Below are 25,576 nucleotides of genomic sequence, written 5' to 3' on the forward strand. Positions count from 1 at the left end.
ATATATTTGTAATCTCTATACAAGGTCAGAACTATGGGAGGCAATGTACAAATTGGAAATACATACAATTAGAACTCATAGAAGCTACAAAAGCTTTGTATAAAGAAAATAAAGTGTCTATTAAAATGGGAACAAGAATCATAGGAGACTTCACCACAACAAAAGGGCTCCTGCAGGGTTGTTCCACATCTCCAACCATATTCAAAATATACTTAGAGAAAGCCTTGACTACATGGAAAAGAAAATGCGAAGGCATGGGAGTACCGATACGATCAAGTAGTGATTGCACAATATCAAGAAGACCTCAGTTACATGATGAAGAAACTACAAGAAGAATATACCAAGGCTGGCCTAGATATTCACCTTGCGAAAACAGAATACCTATCTACAAGTGAAGAAGACATAGAAGATCTACAAATTGACGACAACGTAACAATCAAAGGAAAGAATAAATTCAAATACTTGGGGTTTATAATCACGAAAAAGGCAACAACAGAAGAACAGCAATTCGACAACTTAACTCACTATGGTGGGATAGACACCTAAATATGAAGACAAAAACACAGATTTATAAAACATTATTTAGTGCAATGTATTGTGACATATGGGGCTGAAAATTGAATTATAAACAAGAAAAACAGCAGTAAGATAGTAGCAACAGAAATGAAATGACTGCAAAGATGCTGCAGAGTAACAAGAATGGATAGGAAAAGTAATAACGAAATAAAACAAAAAACATCAATAGAAACAGACATACTAACATAGAACAAGAGAGGCCTAACGATGGAGAATGGGACAACAGAGAGAGACGTAAACGGTTGAACGAGGGAAGGCAGTGAATATTGTAGAATTCCTGAAATTTGCAGGACGCAATGGACGCAATAGCGACATCTGATAGAAAAATCGGTAAGATAGTTTCGAAACAAATTCAGATTTCTGCTTTAATCTGGAGCCTTCTAAAAATTGCAAGACATGACCAGACGACGATAAAGATGTTAAAAGTAAAAATGTACAAATTATTTGCAGTTTTTATCGCTGATCAGATTTCTCTCTATTTATTTGTTGTAGAAATTGTTCACTCAACATTCTTGCTGTCCAATGTATTTCCTGGCTTCCACATTAATCGAAATAAGCATTCGGACGTTTATCTTTTGATCAAAGAATGGAAATGCTATTGGATTGGATTGGATATATTCTATCGTGAATAATGTATAGAAATATGTAACGTACCTATGGCACTTTTCTTTGAGAGTGAAGATATTTTCTTTGATTTGTTTCTTCTAGTGAAGTACAGGTGTCGCTTCGTGAATTTTGTATATAAAGTTAATTTTCTGACCTAATATTGTAATGTTTTTAATATATATTTAATATATATATATATATATATATATATATATATATATATATATATATATATATATATATATATATATAATATGAAGGGTATAGAAGCAAAATCCGCCAAGTCATAGCTATCAAAATTTCCAGGAAACGTGAAAAACTATTACAGAGGACTCCTGTGATATTTTTAGTTTTCTGCTTGATTTACTTGTATTCTATAAAATATTTGAGCTGCTATTTCGGTATAAAATTGGTTTTATTTATGGGCATGGCGGGATTTGCAACAAAATTTAGCAACTTTGGATTGGAAATTTCAGAAAACTTCGGAAAAACGTGTTTTTTTTAAACTTCACTTAATAAATTATTATAAACATTAGATTCTTATTACTTAAAACATATTTATTTGTTTATATTTATATAATTATTGTTATAAATTGAAAATAACGTAAACTCATAAAAATTAACTTTTTTTAACACAACAAATTTTACATTCCAGTTGTTTCTTCTGGAGAAAATTCTTCACATAACTCATTTGTCAATATTTGTGGATCACTCTCGTCATTATTTAGAGAAAAATGTATGGCATCTTTATAAAACTTCAAATCGGAATTTTCTTGCCAATCAGTTCCATAATGCGTTTCTAATAGTTTGGCAACACTCTGGGCCTGCTTTTTGTCACTTACTCTGCCAGCTTCAAATTTTTTAGGATTAATCTAACGAATATGTTTTTCTTTCTTACAAATGCCCTTTGGAACACCGATGGAAGTTTTATAGTTGACTTCGCCCTGAACTTCAATTTTATTATCATTTTGCTTCAAAATCCTAAAGCGTTTGCACTGTTGAAATTGAAAGTGCCAAGCTCCTGGTGGTTTAATAACTTCTGATACTGAGGTTTTCCAATCAAGCGCGTCCCAGTCTTCAAAACCAATTTATAGATTGTGGCGTTTTGCTCTATTATAGCTATGTAGTTCTCTGGATTCGTTATTATTTCTGTTTTTTTAATTTTGCATTTAGAAATACCAAAAACTCTATCTAATGGCATAAAACTGTGTCCTACAACTGGGAATATTAGTTCAATACAGCGAATATTATTAGGCGCCTTTTTATGGAGAAAACTTGCAAGCATGCCGATCATTGTAATATTTTTATTTTGACCTGGACAGCAATCTGCACAAATCAAAATTTCTTTAACATCTCTGGAAAATTTATGTTTTGATAATCTATGAAACAACGCTGAAGCTATAACACTTGAGTTTTTTAGCAAATCTAAATCGGTCCATAGATAAGCTGAAACTGTGTCAGAGTTAAGTTTCATATTAGAAGTACCATTTACAATTGAAAAATTGTAAAGATTATATTGGGAAGAGAAGTAAGCTCTCTGATCAGGTAATTTCGGAAGAGCTAAGTTTTTTTGACATTCCATTGAAAAAACTTCTCTCTCGCTGCTGTTAGTTTTAAGAATTTTGTAAAATGGTTTTGCTTTAAGTTTATGTAATTCCTGTAAAACATTAAGTTCTTTTTTTTGCTTCTCATCTTTTTCTTTCCTTATCTCTTCCTTATATCTTAAGCAAAGAGAGCATGCGTCTGTGATAGGCGTTCCAAAACCTATATTATAGTGCGTTGCAAAATATGAACGAAAATAATGTTCCTTAACCATAAGAGAGCTATCCACTGATGTGACGTAAAGTTTAAAGAGCTTTCTTATATTAAGATCGCATGGTAGATAAGTTTTTTTCTTGCTTTGACTCCTGCAGTAATGAGATTCCAGACATTTAAAATTCTCAATAAAATTACTCAGCTAACTTTTTTTGATCATTTTTTCTAGAATGCGGTCGCCCCCTCGTTTTTCTGATGGAGTTAATCTTTAAAAAAAACCACGCTCTTTACCACGCCTCTTTACCACGCCCTCAATTCTATCTTTTTTCACCCCCAAAATTTTCATAAAGGCTCTTCTGCATACACTAATCCATTCGCCAGCTTGCTTTGGCAATCTATAATTTATTGATACCTGTTTTTGACAAATTGTGCTGCCCACTTCTCTCTCTGGTCGTTTTCTTCTTCTCTGCGGTGTCTTAGTCTTATAAACAAGTTGCAGATCCTTCATAGTTAATAAATTGCACTTCAAGAACTTATTTTTATGAACACATCTTGGTTTTTCAGGCAAACCTTTAGCCAAATACAATAAAACAAAAAAAATGATTAGCTCGATGCACTGAGACATTATCTAGCTCTCTATGCTTACTCATTTTTCTTAGCGACTACCCTTTTGTGTTTATCACGCTGTAATATTCTTTTCCGGCTACATTCTGGAGTCGTTTTTTCTATAGAGATACCAATATTCTCGTTATCAATTACAACAAAACAAAAGGAAATTTACGTAAACCTATTTTGAATAATATCCAAACAACCCTAAAAACATTACATGGTTAGAAGCTGCCGCATGCTATTTCGCGGGAACGGCTAAGTCACGTGACAGCCCAAACGTTTCGCCATTAGCAAGGCCGGACTTGGCGGTCTTTGCAACTAAACTTTGTTAGACAAGGAGGGTTTTGCAGCTTAAGCGTATTTTCTCGTTTAAATTACTCCGATTTAAGGTGGAATTTGCACCTAAATTATGTTTGAACTTATGTATATACACATAAAGAACAAATTCTCGTATCAAACGAAGATTTCACAAAAATGTGACTTGGCGGGTTTTGCTTCTATATCCTTCATATATATTACAAATGCTCTTATTTAACCCTTTACACGTTGTTATCTATCTTTTGTGTATAGAAAAATACGTATATTAAGAAATAAATATATAAAACTATATCCTTATTCAAAACGTGACCTTCTTGGTAAAAACTTTATTGCTTTCTGCCCATATCCCGTTCTTGGTCCTCTTTTAATCTTTCCGTTTCTTTGTATACCGATGTACCATCGAGAATGGGCGTATGGTTTGGACAAGTATGTATTGTATGAGGCCTGGAATGCTTCTATAAAAATTGTTGACTCCAACTTACGGTTCCACTAAAAATAATAAGAATATGCATTATCGAATACCACTAAAAAAAATTAAGTAAAAGCTGAAGTAGTTAAAAATAATACTTATACAATAAAACGTTAGAAACGTATATTTACAAGGCTATTGGTAGGTGTCTACAATATTAATTGGTTAAAATTATCATGGTTTTATCATGCAAAATAAACTGTCTTTCGACGAAATTGTTTTCCTCTTTGTTGATCAATCAATATTGCATGAGATAGACTAACATTATCAAGCTCTGAAATGCAACTTGGGCGATAATTGGGCAAGAAGCATCTGTATTAGAATAAAAACTGATTTTTGGAATGTGCATGTTAAGATACAAGTTAGAATTTGAGTGTTTAATTGTTTTATATTTCGAAGTTTTTATATGGAGTGGAAACGGGGATCCTAACAAAGCAAATAGTGACAAAATGATAGCTTTCAAAAGAACAAAACAAGAGCAAGACACCAGACTCAGTACAACACAGATAAAAATATATTCGAAATTACAAAATAAAATTAGATCCTAGGTAATAGCTACAATAAAAGAATAAAATGTCAGTCCTGTCTGTCCTCTGTAAAGAAAAGATACAGCCTATAGATTATATATAAATATGTACCGACAAGAAACTCTGAATATGAAAAAGTAGATACCATTTTCCAAGATTTAATAAAAGCAAGAAGGCGAAAAACGACGCACTTCTTATTAGTTACGGGAGATTTTATACAAAAGTCAAAGCAAAAAAACGACAAAAAGATCTAGAACAAACAAAGTTCTTACGCGACCCAACGAAGCAATAAACCTACCAATTTGTTGGATTGATTTCAATGAAACTTGTTGCATTCGATTCGTAAGGGCGTTAGAAAATTTTGTAAACTAAAGTGATGATGTCGAAATTAAAATTGTATTATTGAACAAGGAAAATGCAATCAAACATAATGACGGTATTAGATTTTTGTTTTGATACAGGGCAGCGGCAAGCCGCTTATACGTATTTCGACCTCTTTAGGTCTCCTCAGAGCGGTATAACCACTGTTCTGAATCGAAACAAAATGCAACCACTTTAGGTTGGGCAACAGCAATAATTTTCACGAGAGCAAAGATTACAAATAAAATATACATATGTCAAATTTGATATATGTATCTACTGCAGGGTTATAAGCACATATAGAAAAATCTCAGATTTAAAAAAGCTTAAGATACTACTTTCAAAAATGCACTATTATTATACAACTTAACCTGATAATCTCTTATGCTTATCAAGGGTAACGCACATATCAGGAACTAATGGTTTAAGCTGTAAATTTTTATTAATATAGGTACTAATCAAATTTAGTAATTATTTAAGTGTTTGCACAACATTTATAAGAAAAGTTTCTTGAATGCATTTAGCGCAAAAAAAAGATTTCGAACTTTTTGTCAGTGAGTATATTCATTCATCAGTTGGCGCTACAGCCATTCGTGAGCCTTGGCCTGCTTCAAAACATTCTTCCATCCTTCCCTATCGAGTGTCTGTCTTCTCCAGCCCCTCACTCCAATCTCCCTCAGATCTTCCTGTACATCGTCCAGATATCTGAGTTTAGGTCGCCCCCTTTTTCTTCTTCCGACCAGCCTGTTTAGCATAATTATTTTAGTGGGATCACTCTCATCCATCCGCATAACGTGGCCCACCCACCTTAGGCGGTTTATTTTGATGGTCTTCACAATATCTGCATCACGAAAAAGTCTATAGAGTTCAAAGTTATATCGCCTTCTCCACAGACCCTGTTCGTTTACTCCGCCATATATGGTCCTCAATACTTTTCTATCAAAGACTCGCAGTAACTCTTCATCTCGGGTCGTCATTGCCCATGTTTCCGATCCGTATGTGAGCACTGGGCGTATTATTTTTTTATAAAGTTTGCACTTTGTTGCTATTGACATACTTCTCGCTCTTAGTTCAGGGCCCAGGCCAAAATAACAGCGGTTAGCCACGCATATTCTTTTTTTTTATCTCGTTGGATGTGTTATTTTTGTAGTCTACCAGTGATCCTAAGTAGCAGAATACTTCTACCATTTCTATCGTTTCGTGTTGCACCTCTAAGTTATTTTGTTGAATTCTTGATATGGCCGGCAGTGAGTATATACCTATATTATATCAAAATAAAAATGACTACTGAATAAGGCAGAAATATTATAAAACTAAATAAAAAGCTTCAATCCTTAAAAACTTAATAATAATAGATCTGATAATTCTGGACGAAGAAGCTTCAAACATAACATAAGTGTTAATTACATAAGTGTTATCAGTTAAAATTAGGGATGCTTGAGTATATGTGGAAGGAAGAATGAGGATGAGAAATTAGTTTTAGTTTAAGATTTCGTCAACTGTATTTATCCCAGAAAAGCAGAAAAAAAATGTAATGATTGACGGTAATCTCTTAGAATAAGTATGTAACTAAATAATAATAAGAAATTTCTGTATCTGGGCGAAAGATCTAAAGATAAACTAGGAAACTAAGAAAATAGGGCGTAGAAAGCGAGATATTGAGCAATATTTCCTAGAATTAGAAACGGCGGCGAAACAAGTCGGTTTAGTCATCAACGAAGACAAAACCAAGTACATGTTGGTTACTAAGGAACCTATAGAACAGAGTTTCCCAAACTTATCTAAACCGCGACCCCATTTTGCTAAAAAAATTGTTCGCGACCCCCCAATTTCCCCCCACTCATTTATTCAATATTATTTGACACAAATAGCGTGCCTAATTTACAATTATCTGATGGTTTCTCAAATTTAATTTTACTTTACTGTTTAAGTTTAAATCAAAAACAATTATTTTATTTTAATACAATTATTTTAATGATTGCGATCTGTCCCACTAGTAATTAGTAATAGGTACTTCTGCCAGAATAGCATTTACTATAAAAATAAATAATAAGAAGTCGACTGCACATTGTACACCACGACATATTAGCTTGTGTCTACATCGCAAAACTCTTCCATAATAATCGCGAAAGCACTCACTACTAGATGGCACTCTGGAACGTTCTCGTAGCCTCGTTTTGGATTTATATAAGCGGCGATGCGCAACGAAACCTCGGTTCGAATCCAAACAGCCTATGGTGGCGAACGCGGTGTTGAGTAATGAGTAAATATTTCACGACTTATGTATTCCCGTTTACCTATTTACGTCTACGATAAATTATAAATTATGGATAAGTTTTTAAAAAGAAGTGCAGAACCATCTACGTCTGAAAGTGGCAGTAGCAGCAATAAAAAGAAAAACAGAATCTACATTGATGAATATCTTAAATATGGTTTTACCGTTATTTCCAATAAACCACAATGTGTTATTTGTGGACAAGTCTTGTCAAAAGAAAGCATGAAGCCATCAAAGTTACTTCGACATTTAAATAGCAAACATCCAGATAAAAAAGACAAGCCCGTAGAATTCTTTGAAAGAAAGCTGAACGTCCTTCACAAACAGCAAGACAGTTTTCCCTTGGCAACCACTACTAATGAAAAAGCATTATTAGCAAGTTATAAAGTTGTTTATCGTGTTGCCAAAACTAGTAATCCGCACACAGTTGCTGAAAATCTGATTTTTCCAGCAGCTGTTGAAATGGTACATATAATGTGTCGGGAAAGAGAGGCTGCAAAATTAAATAGAATACCTCTGTCAAATAATACTATCCAAAGAAGAATTAGTGATATGGCAGAAGATATTCAAGCGCAAGTTGTGGAAAATCTTAATAAATGCACGTACTTCTCTCTTCAAATGGACGAATCCACAGATATATCTAACTGTGCCCAATTCATTACGTTTGTAAGATATGATACAAATAATGGCATTCAAGAAGATATTTTATTTTGTTCCCCATTGGAGACCCCAGAAAATGTTTACTCGACACTTTTGTGAAACGTACAAGTAAATATGATATTGACTGGGGTAAATGTATTGCTATATGAACAGATGGCGCTAAAGCTATGACAGGACATAAATCTGGTCTTGTCGTCAAATAACAAGAAATAATGCCTAATGCCAAATGGAGACATTGTTTTTTACATCGAGAAGCTCCTGCGTCCAAAGCTTTACCTCCTGAAATGGACTGTGTTATGAAAACCATCATTAAAGTTGTAAATTCCATTAAAGGAAAAGCTTTGCAGACCCGTATTTTTAGAAAAATTTGCGAAGACATGGGTGCTTTATTTGAAAATCTTCTCTATCACACCGAAGTAAGGTGGCTTTCAAGGGGCAAAGTTTTAAAAAGAGTATTTCACTTAAGAGCAGAGCTTTTAATGTATTTGAAAGATGAGAAGTCCCCATATGAAAATCGATTTTCCGATCCTATTTGGCTTCTGAAACTAGGTTTCCTTGCTGATATTTTCGAGCAATTAAATATTTTGAACAGTAACTTACAAGGTCGCGACATTAATATAATTACAGCCACAGATAAAATTAAGGCGTTTCTAAGAAAAATCGATTTATGGTCGACCTCACTTGGCAAAAAACAACTCGATTCATTCCAGTGCCTTCAGGAAATTATGGAAAATGTATCCAATTACAGTGCTACAAATTTTGAACAAGTTTTTGCTGACATGCATGTTACTTTGCTCAATTTAAAACAACAGCTCTGTGATTATTTCCCCGAAGAAATTCAAAACAGTTACGACAGTTGCAGATGGATACTAAATCCGTTTTTAGCCGATTTCTTTCAGCATGTTGAAATACCAATAAACATGAAAGAAAAACTTATTGAAATATCAAGTGATGGAATGTTGAAGCTCCAATTTTTTTCCCAGAACTCGGACCAATTTTGGACCGAAAAGATGTAGGAATACCCCCAGTTGGCGAGTGAAGCTGTAAAATGTTTGGTTCCATTTGTAACATCATATTTGTGTGAGTTAAGTTTCTCGTCTATGACTGCCATTAAAACAAGAGTTAGAAATCGTCTCGTACTTGAAAATGATATAATTGTGTGTGTCTCAAATACACAGCCTAGATTTGAAAGATTAGTTTCACAGAAACAGGCGGATAGCTCTCATTATGATTAGAATATTTGACTTTGTTTTACTCTTTTATTTTTACGGACTTTCATATTTAGTTTTATATTTCGTCTGATAATTAATTAATTAATTGTTAATTTCTATTTACGGCGTTGTTAAAATAAAAATACATGATCTAACAAAGTGGTGCTTTTGTCTTATTTTGGAAATGTTTGGCGACCCCCCTAGTACCTCATGGCGACCCCCCAGGGGGTCGCGACCCCCACTTTGGGAAACACTGCTATAGAATAAGGCTCGCTAATGACTACTAACAACAAACTGGGCGAAGAAATTGAAAGATAAATAAACCTTACAAATAGTGTATACTATGGACCCTGAAAACAATTCCAGTCAAGAAATATTCAAAGACGAACTAAAATTATTTATTATACACAAAACACTGCTGAGGCTGGTCCTCACATATTGGACGGAAACATGGAGTCTAACACAGAAAGATGAACGACTTTTGGGAATATTCGAGCGTAAAATACTCCGCCAAATATTTGGAGCTATAAACGACCTAGGGCAGTGGCGCAAAAGATTTATTTTCGAATTATACCAACTCTTTAATAAACCAAATGTCGTAATATTCATTAAAATATAGCGACTTATATAATAGACTGGACAAATAATACGATTACCAGATAATACGATTGTTAAAAAGCTAATGACAGGAACACATATCTAGAAGAAGAAGCGCAGGCAGATCGTTAATTAAGTGTTTAGATGGATTTTAAACCGACTTCTTCAAATAAATATTTTATTTCAACTTCTTTCGATTTTATACATCTATTAACTTTCTCTTTTATTTTACTATTTTATTCTAAAAATAGTTGACGCTTAACTTTCTATTTACTAAATATTCTGTCATAATCTTTATTTTTTATTTTAAATGTTTATTTATTTCAGTTCTATTTTCTGTATTTGACTCCAGTCTATTCTATGCCGTAGACATAGAACAGTATAAAATATCTGTGCTCGACTTCATTCGATAAACGTTATTAGTCAGTTAGCAGCTCTTGATTTCTGTAATGTCAGTTTTATTTCAGTGTATTTTTGTATATCATTTTTTATGAATTTTCTCTTGTACCTAAACAAACACACCACGTTTTATTTTCCAATGTACTATTTCTATATGTAGTTAGAATCTTTAATTCAATTGTAATAATAGTTATATTTATTTAATTATCCTTGCCATCAGCTATGTTCTATCAAAAAATGATTTTTCTATGGCAAAGAAATTTAAAACGTATGCAGTCGCTAACTCAAGGTTTATTATTTTAGTTTTAGCTTAGGTGAAGCCCCGTAATGCACCACGCATGGGATAATAACTGCAGAAGCATAGCAAATATCATGCAGAATATAATAGCTGCTTGAAACTACAACGTTAGTTGTAGTTTCAAGTGTAGGGTTAGATCCCTGGCATCTCTATTAACTTGGAATCTACGCATTCAGCTCCAATTCATTCAACCAGCATTAGAAGTCACCAAGAAGTTATCCAGTCACTTACATCAAGCCAATAGTGCCATAAGTATCAATTTAAATTTCTGTATAAAACTATAGTCAGGATTTGTTTTTATTTAATATTTAAACTTCAATTTTATTTTTTTTTCTATAATAAATATGATTAATTAATATATTGGTTTATTTCTCCCAGCCAAAATAATTTTTCAGATTTACATTTAAGATAAGATGCTCTCACACCTGAGAGACTGTACTACACGAAGCCAAACAATTGACTCTCAAAGATAGTTGTGAGATTAATTGTTATACATTAACTTCCAACTTTCAGAGGTAGTTATATTGTTACACATTAGCTCCCACCGTTTCTGATAGGTCGTCGATGGTTAAAACATCTCCATAAACCGAACAGAATGGCGACGAATCCTAGAGCATGCCAGGATCCACAGAGTATTGTCGAGTCAAAGATGATGATGATGGAACTAGGAAACTGCATGATCATAATTAAAAAAAAAAAACGGGTGTGGCAGTCCAGTGGGACTGCCGGTAGAAGTTATACTTCTATACATGCGTTTGTCGTTACAAATTTATATGGGAGTCAATCTGCATAATCATTACATAATATGTAATGCTATAGGTAAGAGAGAGCAGAAAGAGAAAAAGAATTAGGTATACAGGTATATGGTGCATCGTTTGCTGTATATAAACATTTGACCTGTAATAGGAGTATAGTAAGTAAAGGAAGGATTGAATCAATATTTTAATGAAAATATATATTTTTATTTTCATATATGTATAAAAGGAGTTGAATGCAAAACATTTTTTTACACATACTCTGCAGTAAAATTCATTGCTAATTTTGTTATTAATATAAAAATACAATACAATACACTGCCACATAATTCAATATTATAATACAATACAAATTAAAATGCAATATTCATAAGTATTTAAAAATACTTATGAATAACTTACGCATATGTTTAATTTATCATGATAATAATATTAATAAAAAAATAATAATATTAATAAATATTAAATATGTTTACAAAAGGAACATTTTTATTCTCGAGAAAGAAAGAGAGAGAAAATATATCTTCTGTCTCTCTCTTACCTATATCTTACATATGTAATGATTTTGCCGATTTACTCAATGTATACGAATACACACAAATTTACAACGTCGAACGCGCGTATAGAAGTATAACTTCAAAAAATGTTTGTGTAAGATAAAAATAAAAAACCAACAACTCGGATTATGTTGTAAATTTTCATTTTATTTTAAAATTTAGCATTTTTGCGTATATTACATATACTTAATAAGACTAACGTGGGGTTTTTAAATATTTCAAAAATAAAAAAGTAAATTCATATTAGGATTCGAAACATATACCAGCGTATAAACCAAACATGTAAGACATTTGCCAATTAGACATGACACTAACGTATTTCAAAATTGACAGGTGAGTGGGAATCAGAGCTGACTAACAATATTCCTAATATATCTTTTGTATCACTTCCATTTATTAAGGACGTCTCTCCCAAATTGACCAGAATTTTTGCTCAATACCTACCAAATGTAAAAATTGCTTATAAAAGCACTCTAGTTGTGGGATCTTTGTACAAGTCATTGAAAGATAAAGTACCAAACTTAGATAAAAGTGATGTTGTCTTCAAACTTAATTGTTTGGGCTGTGAAGGTTCTTATATAGGTCACACCTCCCAAAAAGTTTCTAGCCGCTTGACTCTTCACAAGAGTGACATTAGGTTACACCCTGATAGATGTTCTCTAGCCACACATGCTAACACAACAGGGCACTCTTTCGATTTTCCAAATGTAAAAATCCTATCCACGGAGAGCAATTATTTAAAAAGATTGTTTCTCGAGATGGCTTTCATTTTTCAAGAAAAAGAAACTATTAACAAAAAGACAGATACCAATAATTTAAGCAACCTATATTCATTATTGTTAACTTTGGATAAACACGAATCTACTAACACAGACAATTCATCATCAACAATATAAGTTTCATTATATATGAGATATACAGTACCTCTCCTACTTCTTCTAATATAAGTCTTTTTACCTTTTCTGTTTCAAGAAGTTCAGCGTCTATCAGGTATACTATTACCTTTACATTGTTATTATTAAGATCTAACGTTCTATCGTTTTAAGTTGGCAGTAACGAATTCACAACCAATTCTTTTGTTTCTGATAAGAATGTTTATAACCTAAATTTTATATTATGACATGTTCTGTAATTATTTTAACATAATTTTATTTGAGTGTTCTTGTATATGTGTTTTAAAGTGTTTTAAATATGTATTTGTTAAAGAACGTTTTTTTAAAAACAATTTTGGATAGTTTTCGCCATCATTTGTAGGGATCAAATGAGTTGCACATTTCATTTAATAAACATCACGACAACTAACCTCAATTAGTGTAAGATGCAAAATAATTCTTTTCTGTATTTTGTACTAATTTTGTTTATTGTAGCACCCTGATGATGCAAATAAAGATTTGCGAAAGCTTGGTTAACTAAAAAAGAGTACTTCTTTGTCCTATCTTCCGCTGCACACCCAAATATTTGAGTTTTGTATTCTATTTGATCAGCGTTGATGACAAGCGTTTATCGCTTTTTCAGTATATATATATATATATATATATATATATATATATATATATATATATATATATAATATTAAATAATATATACAAAAGGAACATTTTTATTCCCGATAGAGAAAGAGAGAGAAAATATATCTTCTGTCTCTCTCTTACTCATATCTTACATATGTAATGATTTCACTGATTCACTCCCGTGAAAATTTCCAACGTCGACCGCGCGTATAGAAGTATAACTTTAATAATAAAAAATGAGGCAATATGTTATGTTTTAATAAATATTGTTTTTTATTATACAGTGTTCTTACTTTTAAGAAAATCACTTACCTGTCCGTATAAACCACCATGGGAATCCATAGTTATGTATAATTTTACTAGTAGACCATATATTCTGACAAGGCCAGTATCACCACCCGATTGTATTTCCAAGTAAGCTAAAATTATTATCTTCATTAAATAAAAATTAAGTTTACTTAAGTTAAATATTTTTTGTAAATATTTTTGTCTGAGTACTAAACTTTATCATCATTCCTTTCCTTTTGCCTTTATCCCTATGCGGGATTAACTTCCCTGACTCACTGCCTTACTTCAGACTGGTGCCGCGTAGAGAACGACAGACTGCACAACACCGTAAAGCGCCCTTCTCCTTTTTGATTTGGAACCACCAATATTGGGCATTATTTATTATATTCTCTAAATAGCTTTGCGGGTTACCCCCTCAAATGTTCCCCATAACTCTCACTTTGGTGGAGAGTAACTCCAAAATACTAGACGTGAGAACCTGGAGAAGATTGGCGCGGGATCGGCAATGTAGGAGGCATAGTTTGGAGAAGATCAAGGTTCGATGTGGGCTGTAACGCCACTGGAGAGAGATAAGTGTTTTTAAAATTGTTCTATTTATATTTTTCACTTAATAGATTAGCCCAATAACCAATAACCAATTGGTGAAATTTTGGGTTACCAAAAAATAAAATCGTTATTACACTGAAAAACATAAAACTCGAACCATAGAAGATTTGATAAACTAAAGGTACGGTTTTATTTTAAATTTACTTACTATGTAGATCATTTTCATCTTTTGTGCCCCTGACTTCTCCATCGGCATATATTGCTAAATGATGACCGGTCTGAGAAAAAAGTTGCATTTTGTCGCCAAGCTTTGGGTTTCCTATATGCAGTGGTTTCAAGTTCCAATTCAAATATGTGGAAGTAGTTGGAGTAGCATTTGAAGGAGGAGGCCATACTATTTTTTTTCTGCGATGATGTTTTCGACGCCCCCTAAAACGCATTTTAGTAAATTGTAATATTCACAATGCAAACCATAATAAAGGAAATAGAATAAGGTACAATTCTACTGGTGATGTTATAAATAGAATAAATACTCCAGGAGAGAATAATACTAACTTGTATAGATCAAGGTCTCACGTTATATAAATTAACAAAAATTAAGATGAAATATGATAAAAGAGGAGACCGTATGGTACAATTTTGTCAAGCGGAGGAGTTAGTAGTTACTAACACTCTTTTCAAGTTACCTAACAGACGACTGTACACATGGAAATCTCCGAGTGACACCAAAGGTAGAGTAGTCAGAAATCAAATTGACTTTGTCCTTGTTAGACAAAGTTTCCGCAACTCTATACTCTCAGCTAAAACCTACCCAGGAGCAGATATAGGCTCGGATCACAATCCTGTAGTAGTCACATTAAGAATAAAACTAAAGATCATTCAAAAACACATATAGAAACAAATTGACGTGAGAAGACTGAGTGAACAACAAACTGAATAGAAATACTGATAACATAGACCAAAAATGGGAGAATATTAACCATGCCGTAATGCTGGCAGGGAGAGAAAATTTAATACCGAAAGGAAAGGAAACAAGAATGGATGAATGAGGAAATACTACAGTTGATGTGTGAAAGAAGGGTACACAAAACAAATAATCCGATAAGATACAAAGAAACAGATAAACTGATAAAAAAGAAAATAAGAGAAGCTAGAGAAAGATGGCTAAGTGAGCAATGCCAGGAGTTGGAACAACTGGAGCGAAAATATGACTTTTTTAATGTACACAAAAAGATTAAAGAAATGACAGGAAGGAGAAGAACAACACAGACAGGAGAGATCAAAGATACAGATGGTATACTCATAACAGATTTACAACAAAAAATGAATCGATGGACAGAATACATATCACCTTTTTGATGACAAAGATATACAAGAAATCTCAAACGAATATACAGATGATACAGGGCCTGATATAATCAGAGAAGAAATAGATTATGCAATCAAACAAGCGAAAAGTGGTAAGGCCCCCGGTCCTGATGAAATTCCCGTAGAACTGCTCAAACTTATGGACGATGAATCTATTAAAATACTCCTAGATCTATTTAACACAATATATAGAACTGGAATAATACCTAGGGAATGGCTCCGTTCGACCTTTATACTACTGCCAAAAAAAGCAAATACACGGGAATGCAGCGAATATCGTACGATAGCTTTGATGAGTCATGCTCTAAAACTGTTCCTGAAAATAATCCATAATAGGATCTATAGGAAATTAGACGTAGACATCAGTAACACTCAGATGGGATTCAGAAAAGGGCTGGGTACAAGGGAGGCTCTGTTTGCAATGAACGTTCTCTCACAGAGATGCTTAGACATGAACCAAGAAATTTACACCTGCTTTATTGATTTCGAAAAGGCCTTTGACAAAGTACAACATGAACCACTAAGACAAATTCTAATAAAGAAAAATATAGACAGCCGAGATATTTGAATTATATGCAACCTATATTGGAATCAAACAGCAAATGTGAAGGTTGAGGGTAGGCTAACAGAAGAAATTTAAATCCGTCGAGGAGTCCGGCAGGGATGCATCTTGTCGCCACTTTTGTTTAATCTGTATAGTGAAGCTATTTGTGAACAAGCACTTGAGGAAGAAGATCTTGGTCTGATAATAAATGGTGAGACGATCAACAATATAAGGTATGCTGACGATACGGTTCTCCTAACGGGAACGCTAGTAGAACTACAACATCTCGTTGTAGTTCACTGTCTCAATATATACTGCAACAGTTACGGCTTGAAAATTAATTTGAAAAAAACTAAATTTATGGTAATCACGAAATCAAAGAACATCAGAGCTAATCTTGTAATAGACAATACAACGATTGAGCGTGTGTCCTGTTATAAATATCTAGGTGCTTGGATCACAGACGATACTGATCAAACAAAAGAGATTAGATGTAGAATAGAAATCGCTAGATCAGTCTTTAATAGAATGCGCAAACTCTTTTGCAATCGTGATATCAATATAAAGTTACGAATACGAATGCTGCGGTGTTATGTCTTTTCTACCCTGTTGTATGGAGTAGAGGCTTGGACACTAAAACAGTTGACCACAAAAAACATCGAAGCTTTCGAGATGTGGTGCTTTAGGCGCATTCTCAGAATATCATGGATGGACCGCGTCACTAACACGCAAGTACTCCAAACTTTAGACAAAAGATGCGAAATTCTAAATGAGATAAAAACTAGAAAGATGGAATACTTGGGGCACATTGTGAGAGGTGAAAAGTACGAACTTTTAAGAAATATCATGCAGGGCAAAATTAAGGGCAAAAGAAGTGTGGGAAGAAGAAAAATATCGTGGCTTCGTAATCTACGTGAATGGTTCGGGTGTAGTTCGATTGAACTTTTTAGGCGCGCTGCTAACAAAGTCGCAGTGGCCATGATGATTTCCAATCTCCGCTAGGAGTGGCACGAGAAGAAGAAGAAGAAGATAAAATAGACGTAATTAATAAGATTAGACTCAAACTAAATGAATAAAGCCTTAGGGAATTATTTAACAAATTAATCTTCTTCTACTGTGTGTTCCTTATACTTTAAGGGCATTGGTGATTATCATGGCCTATTTAACTGCCTATTTAAAATTGGTATGCATTGGTAAGAAACGTACTAGGGCAAAAGTTAAAATTATCTCTATGTATGTACCTAATTATTTTTTTTGTAGCCTTCTTATTTTTGTTTTTACCAATTTTACAACATTAAAATGTGAAAATCTTGAATTATACATGTTTGTCTGCCTGTCAGTAAACATAACTTCTCGGGTATTAGAACAAATATAATGACAAATGAGGTGTCAAATAAAAGCTTACAACCCAAATATAGTATTTTAAATAGGAGAAATTTGACCTTGATTTCCGATTCCGGAAGTACTGTTTTAAAGTCGCCGAAATTGTACAAGCGATATATTATTCCGCTCGCCATAGCAAGACGAGAACAAATATATACTTTCGGTTAAAAAGATGTAACCGAAAATGCCACATTATGATTGCAGAAATAGTACATGTGATATATGAATCGATACGTATTGGTCTAGTTTGAATATTTAGTTCAAATATGGGCTTCCGGTACTACTTCTGCTTATGTTTTGTGAAAACTTAGGACTTAAAAAGTCCAATTGGTAATTTAAATCCTCTTTTATAAATTTTTGAACCTAAATGACAGTTATTTTTGCCTTCCATTGCATTGTGCAAAACTCCAAGTTGTATTTGAATAGAACATTTATTATTAGTTATATTATAATCTACTCTGTTGATTTAGAATAGCATATTTGTGATTTTTAATTTTATTATGTTATATATTTTTTATGCGTTAAAAATAGTCTAAGATCATTAGTTTTTGAACCGAAAAATCGTTTTTAAAGTTGTTTTTCACCATCGAAATTTAAATATCAGTATACGAGAAGTTGGCAAATTCGGGTAGGAAATAGAATCTTAATTTTTTGAAACCACGAATTATTTCACTATTCTATAAATATTTGTTAGGAATGCAAGGCAATTGATTTTAACTCAATGCTTTCTGAACCTGGAAGTTAAATCAGGATTACACCTTCATCATTTTTTCCTGAAATAAAACAGACTGTATAGTGAGTATATCAGAAGGTAATAGAGTTTACAAATAACATACCATTACTGTACTGACGTCAATTCAAATGTAATTTAAATTACGTTAGGTTTATTTCTTCCACTGTCTGTAAAATAGTTACATTTACTAATAGATCAATCACATGAAGTCATTATATAGTCGTACCGATATATAGCAAAATATATATATATATATATACTAAAGACGGACTTTTGGTAAATAGGATATTTATGAATAATTTCCGATACGCTGACGATACTGTTCTTCTTGAAATGATTATCGTATATTTGAAAATTATTGATAATTTTATTGCACGTGAGATAAACCGAATATAACATCATAAAACAGTGACAGAGATTTTCTAAAATAAAATTTTCAGTATCGTTCTGAAAATGTTTGGGTTTTACCTAAAATTTTTAAACATACCAATTTACTTCAATTTTTATGTTAAATTTTGTAGTCATTTTATTCAACAAATGATATAAGTACGTTATCTTCGCAGGTACAAAATATTTACAATGTTCAAAAAGGAGAGGGTCAATTTATAAGCCATCAACTTTCTTAGAAAGGATTAAAATTTCCAAGCGGCAGAACGTGTTTTGCAGATTGTAAATGATTTTAGTTAAGATTAACAGGTTGTGTTTATAAAGTTATGTGATTATCACACGCAGAATTGTTAATTCTATAATAAAAGCTATATTCATAATTGAACTTGTGTAGTAAAAATGTCACCAACTTCTAATTTTACTCCTGTGAAATTAAAGTGTCATTTAACCGTGCCAAAAAAAAAAATTGTCTTGCTGCCGGAAAAAAATCAACTGACTTTAGTTAATTCATTTGTGCTGATTCCAAAAATACAAACCTTTTCCTTGTATCAGCTCTAGTTTTCGAGATATAACATAATCATGAAATACTTAAATATTCTTACATTTCTGTATATTTTACCATTATAATTGCAATATGTTTATTAACAAACAAACAGATTCTAAGACAAAGGCATACCAATGACTTCTATTTAAAGTGCAATTATTGGAAATGCAAATAACTTGAAATTCCTATTTTCAACAAATTCCTATAAAGTCGACTGCATTCCATTGTAAAATTTAGTTTGAACTTGAGTTTCGTTGCAAGAGTTTGTTTTTGACAACTGAAAACCATGGCTTTTACAAGCAGGTTGTTGTGTGAATAACCAGAACGTTTTTGCTACATATGTGGTGAGTACATTGTAAAGTAGAAAACCAGTTTGTGCTTTTATAAAAAGGGCATATCAAGCCTATTTTGGTGTTCATTTAGGAGATCAAGATAAATCCTGGGCTCCACATGTTGTGTGCAAAACTTGTCTTGAAAACTTGCGACAATGGACGAAAGGACAACGAAAATGTGTTTCAATGGTATGGAGGGAACAAAAAAATCATTTTGACGATTGCTATTTCTGTCTTGTAAATATAAGCATTAATCGTAACAATCGCTATACGTGGACATATCCTAACCTGGATTCAGCAATAAGACCAATTCCACATCAGCTTGAGCAGATACCCATTCCAATATTTAGCAGGTTACCTACGTTACCAGAGGATAATGTCGAAACGTTATCTGACGAACTACATGGTAATAGATTTGAGGAAGACGGCAGTGATTTTGAAGGGGATTCAACACGTCCTGAGCGCTTTAATCAGGAAGAGCTAAGCGATATTATCAGAGATTTGAACCTTCCAAAGAATTCTTCCGAGTTGCTTGCCTCCAGACTAAAGGAAAAGAATCTTCTTCACCCAGACATTAAAATTACATACTACCGTAATAGAGAAAAAGATCTTATGTCTTTTTTTTCTCAGCAAGATGATATCCATTTTTGTAACCCTATTAAAGGACTGTTAGAAAAAATCGGTGTAGCGGAGTATAGACAGTTCCAAAAGAAGTTTAAAGCGTGTCCTTCTTCATAATGACAACAAATATGCAAGTATACCAATTGAGCATTCTACAAAAATGAAAGAACAATATAAAACAATATGGCTGGTGCTAAAAAACATCAAGTATGACCAACGACAGTGGGCGATCTGTGTTGATTTTAAGATGGTGAACTTTCTGCTGGGACAATAAGGTGGCTATACAAAATATCCTTGTTTCCTGTGTGTTTGGAATAGCAGGGCTAAGGACCAACATTGAAGTAGAAGAAAATAGCGTTCTAAAGATGCTTTAGTTCAAGGAGAAGCTAACGTAGTTAACGAAGCATTGGTCAACCGAGAGAAAATAATATTACCTCCGTTACATATTAAACTATGGCTATTAAAACAATTTGTAAAGGCCCTAGACCAGAATCGTCCTTGTTTTAAATACTTGTCCAGCAAATTTCCAGCACTTTGTAAAGAGAAATTAAAAGCAGGAATATTTGAACAACAACTTATAAAAGATTCGCATTTTACAGAATCGATGACTGAAATTGGATGTAATGCATGGTGCTCTTTTGTGAAAGTTGTGGAAAATTTTCTTGGAAACAATAAATCGGAAAATTACAGGGATAAAGTGGAAGAAATGCTCAACAATTTTAACAACCACGGTTGTCATATGAGTATTAAAATTCATTAATTCCACAGCCACTTAGACCGTTTCCCAGAAAACCTTGGTGACTTTAGTGAGGAACAAGGAGAAACTTCCACCAAGATATCAAAATGATGGAAGAGAGGTATCAGAGAAAATGTGACACTCACATGATGCCGGATTACTGCTAGAGTCTTCAAAGGGACCGTCCTTCAAAAGTAAAGCCTTTGCAGGAAAATCCTGTAAAAGGAAGTTTTTAGGTGACGCTGAATAACAGATTTTTGCTGCGATGCTGGTTAGGTTAGATGAAAACTTGATGATTTTTGTAAGTATATTGTTGTACAATAAATATCTTACTTGTTATTCGTGTGTTGTTTATTTGATGGGTAGCAGCACTACATATATGTAGGTAGTGCTGCATTAAATTACCTTATATGTTAGAAATGTGATCTGTTGTCGTATTTTCTGAAAACGATCTGATGGAGGAAATTTGGTGGCATTTTTGGATTCAGCAGACCGATAGTACCTAGAAACAGTAAAAAAATTTCCGGCAGCAAACTGTGTGCTTACCAGTGATCAGTAATTTGAAAAAAATTTTGCAAACAATTTTTTTTTCTTCTTCTTTTGGTGCCTATTTGTTTCGAATATTGGTGATCATTCTGGCTATAATTATTTTAATTATTCTAAAAGATTAGTTGTTGTGGAGAACCATTTCCTCAGGTTTTTTAACCATAATATTCTTCTTCTCCCAATTTTTTCAATTAGAATGATGTAAACATAGTTCTGAATTCCAAACAACTTTTAACAATAACAATTTTTGATATTGTGAAATATAAAAGTACTTTACTTATGAGCGAAACTCATAATTTTTGACATACCTTGTATAGTATTGATAAAATTTGATATCTGATGATTGTATCTTAGGTTTTAGACTTTGCACAATTTTTTATAAAGAACAACTTTTTCTTTTAAAATTAATAATAAAAAAGTTTTCCATATGATGCTCACCTAATTGGACACACACTATATATATATATATATATATATATATATATATATATATATATATATATATATATATATGTATATAGCTTTATGGAGTTTCTTGGACCATACTATATCTAATAAAAAATTATTATTTCTTGGGTTTAAGTTCAATAAGTAATATTAAATTTGGAACTAGATTTTAATCTCCATTGAAATTCACGTTTCGGCAGGAAACCCTTGCCTTTGTCGAGATTTAAAACGTAAAATCGGACACTGACGTTAACGGCTTCTGTCAATTTATCAATGTCAAACTTTTACTAACTAAAATTTTTTCTAGGCTCAACTAGTTGACAGATTTCAATTTTTCACAGTATGTTTGAAAGCTTGAGCCTTTCTTTATATGTAAAAAATGCTTATTTTGGGATAATTTTGAATATTTGCCATTTTTTTTTGTAGACACTGGATTGCAAAATTATTATGCAAAAACTATTAAAGTGATCCTAACTAAATTTAACACACGTTTTAGGTGTATAACACAAGCTTTTCTAAGCGGAATAAAAAGGCTGTAAGTTATGTTCATGCTATCGAAAAGGGAAAACTCCATTTTTTGCACTTTTTTCCCAATTAGTTTCCCAGCTAGTTAAACATTATGTAAAATGAAAAAACGAAACTTTTACCTTAAATGTTTTTTTATACAAGCAGTATCTGTCGAGTTATAAGCGAAAATATGGACAAAAAAGCAAAACTTCTCGATTTTTTTCATACTTTGTTAAATAAAAAATTAAGTACACGGATTGCGATTGGCACACATCGTGATTATTGATACAAAGTACATCGTTAAGTGATTCCACCAAAGAAATAGGCTCCTAGTCTCCTATGGAAAAAGCCCAATTTAAAACAGATCCCCCTGGACTATATCTATCTACTATGAAACTTTTAGGTTTAAGGTACTTGTTAACAAACAACGAAGAACAATGGCAGCAATAGATAAATTTTATGACAAATTACACATAAGCAATATTATAAAAATTAAAGGCTGCAATGGCTTGAGCACTTAGAAAGAATTTACCAAGAAAGAGATGCAACGAGGCAAAAGGTAACTGAAGGGAAACAAAAACGACAAAGATGTTCTGAAACTGTTCTCGGAAAACTGTAGTAAAAAAGATTTTCCAGACTTGAAACTCAGATGCAAACAAAAGACACTAACCAGACTGAAGTGTAATCATAGGACTATAGATCTAAAATATTTGTATACATCTTATACGTATGATAAAATTATTACAATTTTTATCAATAAATATTCCTTAATAGAAATGTTTATGCCTGTGTAAAAAAGTTTATGAAATATTTTATAAAAAAGCAAACAAGTAACTAGATCTTTTAAGAAAAACTGTCAACAAATGCACTGTTATAAACATACGCGAAAGTGATACTTTTTAGAATAGTTTATAACAAAAAAATGTAAATTAAATATTAAAGTACTCACCGACGACGACCTTGTGTTGATCTTGGTTCTCTTGAATCCTGTTCATCTCCAGAATAATCTGATTCTTCCTCAGAAGTAGATTCGTCACTGTCACTGTCAGTTTCACAATTACAATTATTATTGTTCATTTTTTAAGACTTCCTTTACCATACACCAAAAATGTAAAAGTATCAACACAGTATTTACAGATGTTGAAATATGTTTGTATTAACTACGGTTTTCTTAGACACGGTCCATATGTGTCAGAACGTGATCCAATTCAGGGATATTAATATAGTGTAACCTCTCTCGAACACATCTGAATGAACTAATATATAGACTATGTGTTTAGTTTCTAAATTCAAAATGTTTGAATAGTAGAACGATTTATAAATAACTTTATTGAGTTGCTTTTATACCAATAAAAATACAGGAAGATGCATAATACGTAGGATTGATTGGACATTTAAAAGTACCTATTTTGAAGTTAATTAGATGAGACTAATATTTTAACTAAAAAAAAACAAATTTTCCTTGCCTTAATCTGATAAATGATACAATGAGATAGCGGAGGCCAAAAATAATGAAATAGTATTTTACTCGGTAAAATATTGAAAAAATACTCATATCTGTGAATATGCGAAGTTTTGAGAAATATGTTAAGAGAAAAGGTACCATCCTGCTAAATAACATGTTAGGGTCTAAAACATCTTAAAATGGGAGAGTTTTAAGGTGACTTAAACTACAGATTCTGTTGCATAAAATCTGAGATAGTCAATCATATTTTGGGAAAAAAAAATCAAAACTTTTATCTAAAATGTAAGATGCAAAATATCACATCTGGTGGTAATTTCAAAAATCGATGCCTGGTAGCTGATATAGCTACCAGGCATCGGTTACCAAAATATTGGTAGATAGTGAAAGGTTAGTATACTTAGTATTTTCGTCCATATAAATATGAGATTGCTTCTCTGCTAATAGCCACACTTTGTCTCAAGTCTTTATATTCACGATAATTCTTGAAAAAAGTTTTCACTTCATAGTTCAAAAACGGAGCTCGAAAAACCTCTATATCAAGATTCGGCAACGATATTTTTGTTCCTTAACTGTTTGCAAAGTTTGAAGACTTTTTTGATCCATTTCTTTGCATGACAAAAATTTTGAGGTTGATAACAAAGCAGCACCTTTAGTTTCATGTTTCAATTCAAATAGAAAAATTATTTTATCTTCTATGCAATCTTCCCATTTCACTTATGGTTATGGTATTATGTATATAGTTTAACAAAATAAGAACACTACAGATATTGAAACAAAATGGAAGAATATAAAGAACACAATAGAGACTGTGGGATGGAAAACATTAACATTTACAAAAGCTGCCAAACAAGAATGGATGACACAAGAAATTTTCGAAAAGATGGACGAAAGAAGAATACATAAAAACAAAAATAAAATTAAATATCAAGAAATTAATAAACAAATAAAACAGAAAATAAAACAAGCTAAGGAAACATGTCCATTAAATGTCAAGAAATTGAGGAATGTGAGACAAGGTTTGACACTTTCAACACCCATAAGAAGGTTAAAGAAATGATTTCAGGAAATCGTAACAAACCAATCGGGATATTAACAAATGCAGATGGTACCACTATAACTGAAACGCAAGACAAATTACGTAGATGGAAAGAATACATTGAACACCTATTTTATGACCAAAAAGCAGAACAATTAGAAGTTGACGGAGAAATCACGGGACCAGAAATAATGAAAGAGTAAGTTATTTATGCCATAAAACATACAAAAGGTAGAAAAGCTCCAGGACCCGATAATATACCAATTGAATTATTGAAGATAATTGATGAAGGTAATATTGATGTCTTGGTAGACCTTTTTAACTCCATATACAAGACGGGACACATACCCAAAGAATAGCTTCTCTCAACTTTTGTAACGATTCCAAAAATCACAAATGCTAAAGATTGCAATGACTATCGGACAATTGCATTAATGAGTCACACATTGAAAACCTTCCTTAAAATCATACATAACAGAATCCACATGAAATTAGAACAAGAAATAAGTGATTCACAGATGGGTTTTAGAAAAGGTCTAGGAACTAGAGAAGCATTATTCGGAGTCAATGTTCTGACACAACGATGTCTGGATATGAATCAAGACATACA

The 25,576-nt window shown here is 32.5% G+C and overlaps 1 protein-coding gene across 1 annotated transcript; it reads right to left on the reverse strand.

The window, feature by feature from the left end:
* Positions 1 to 1,446: 1,446 nt before the first annotated feature.
* Positions 1,447 to 23,890, reverse strand: LOC140445007 (fibroblast growth factor 1-like). The gene is made up of 4 exons (XM_072536785.1): positions 23,415 to 23,890; positions 14,526 to 14,746; positions 13,796 to 13,902; positions 1,447 to 4,353 (listed from the first exon to the last, which is right to left on the reverse strand). The coding sequence occupies exons 1-4, from the start codon at positions 23,540 to 23,542 to the stop codon at positions 4,159 to 4,161; spliced, it is 651 nt and encodes a 216-aa protein (XP_072392886.1). The 5' UTR covers positions 23,543 to 23,890; the 3' UTR covers positions 1,447 to 4,158.
* Between the last annotated feature and the right edge of the window lie 1,686 nt (positions 23,891 to 25,576).

This window comes from Diabrotica undecimpunctata, chromosome 7, assembly GCF_040954645.1.
Source record: "Diabrotica undecimpunctata isolate CICGRU chromosome 7, icDiaUnde3, whole genome shotgun sequence".
Classification (NCBI taxonomy): domain Eukaryota; kingdom Metazoa; phylum Arthropoda; class Insecta; order Coleoptera; family Chrysomelidae; genus Diabrotica; species Diabrotica undecimpunctata.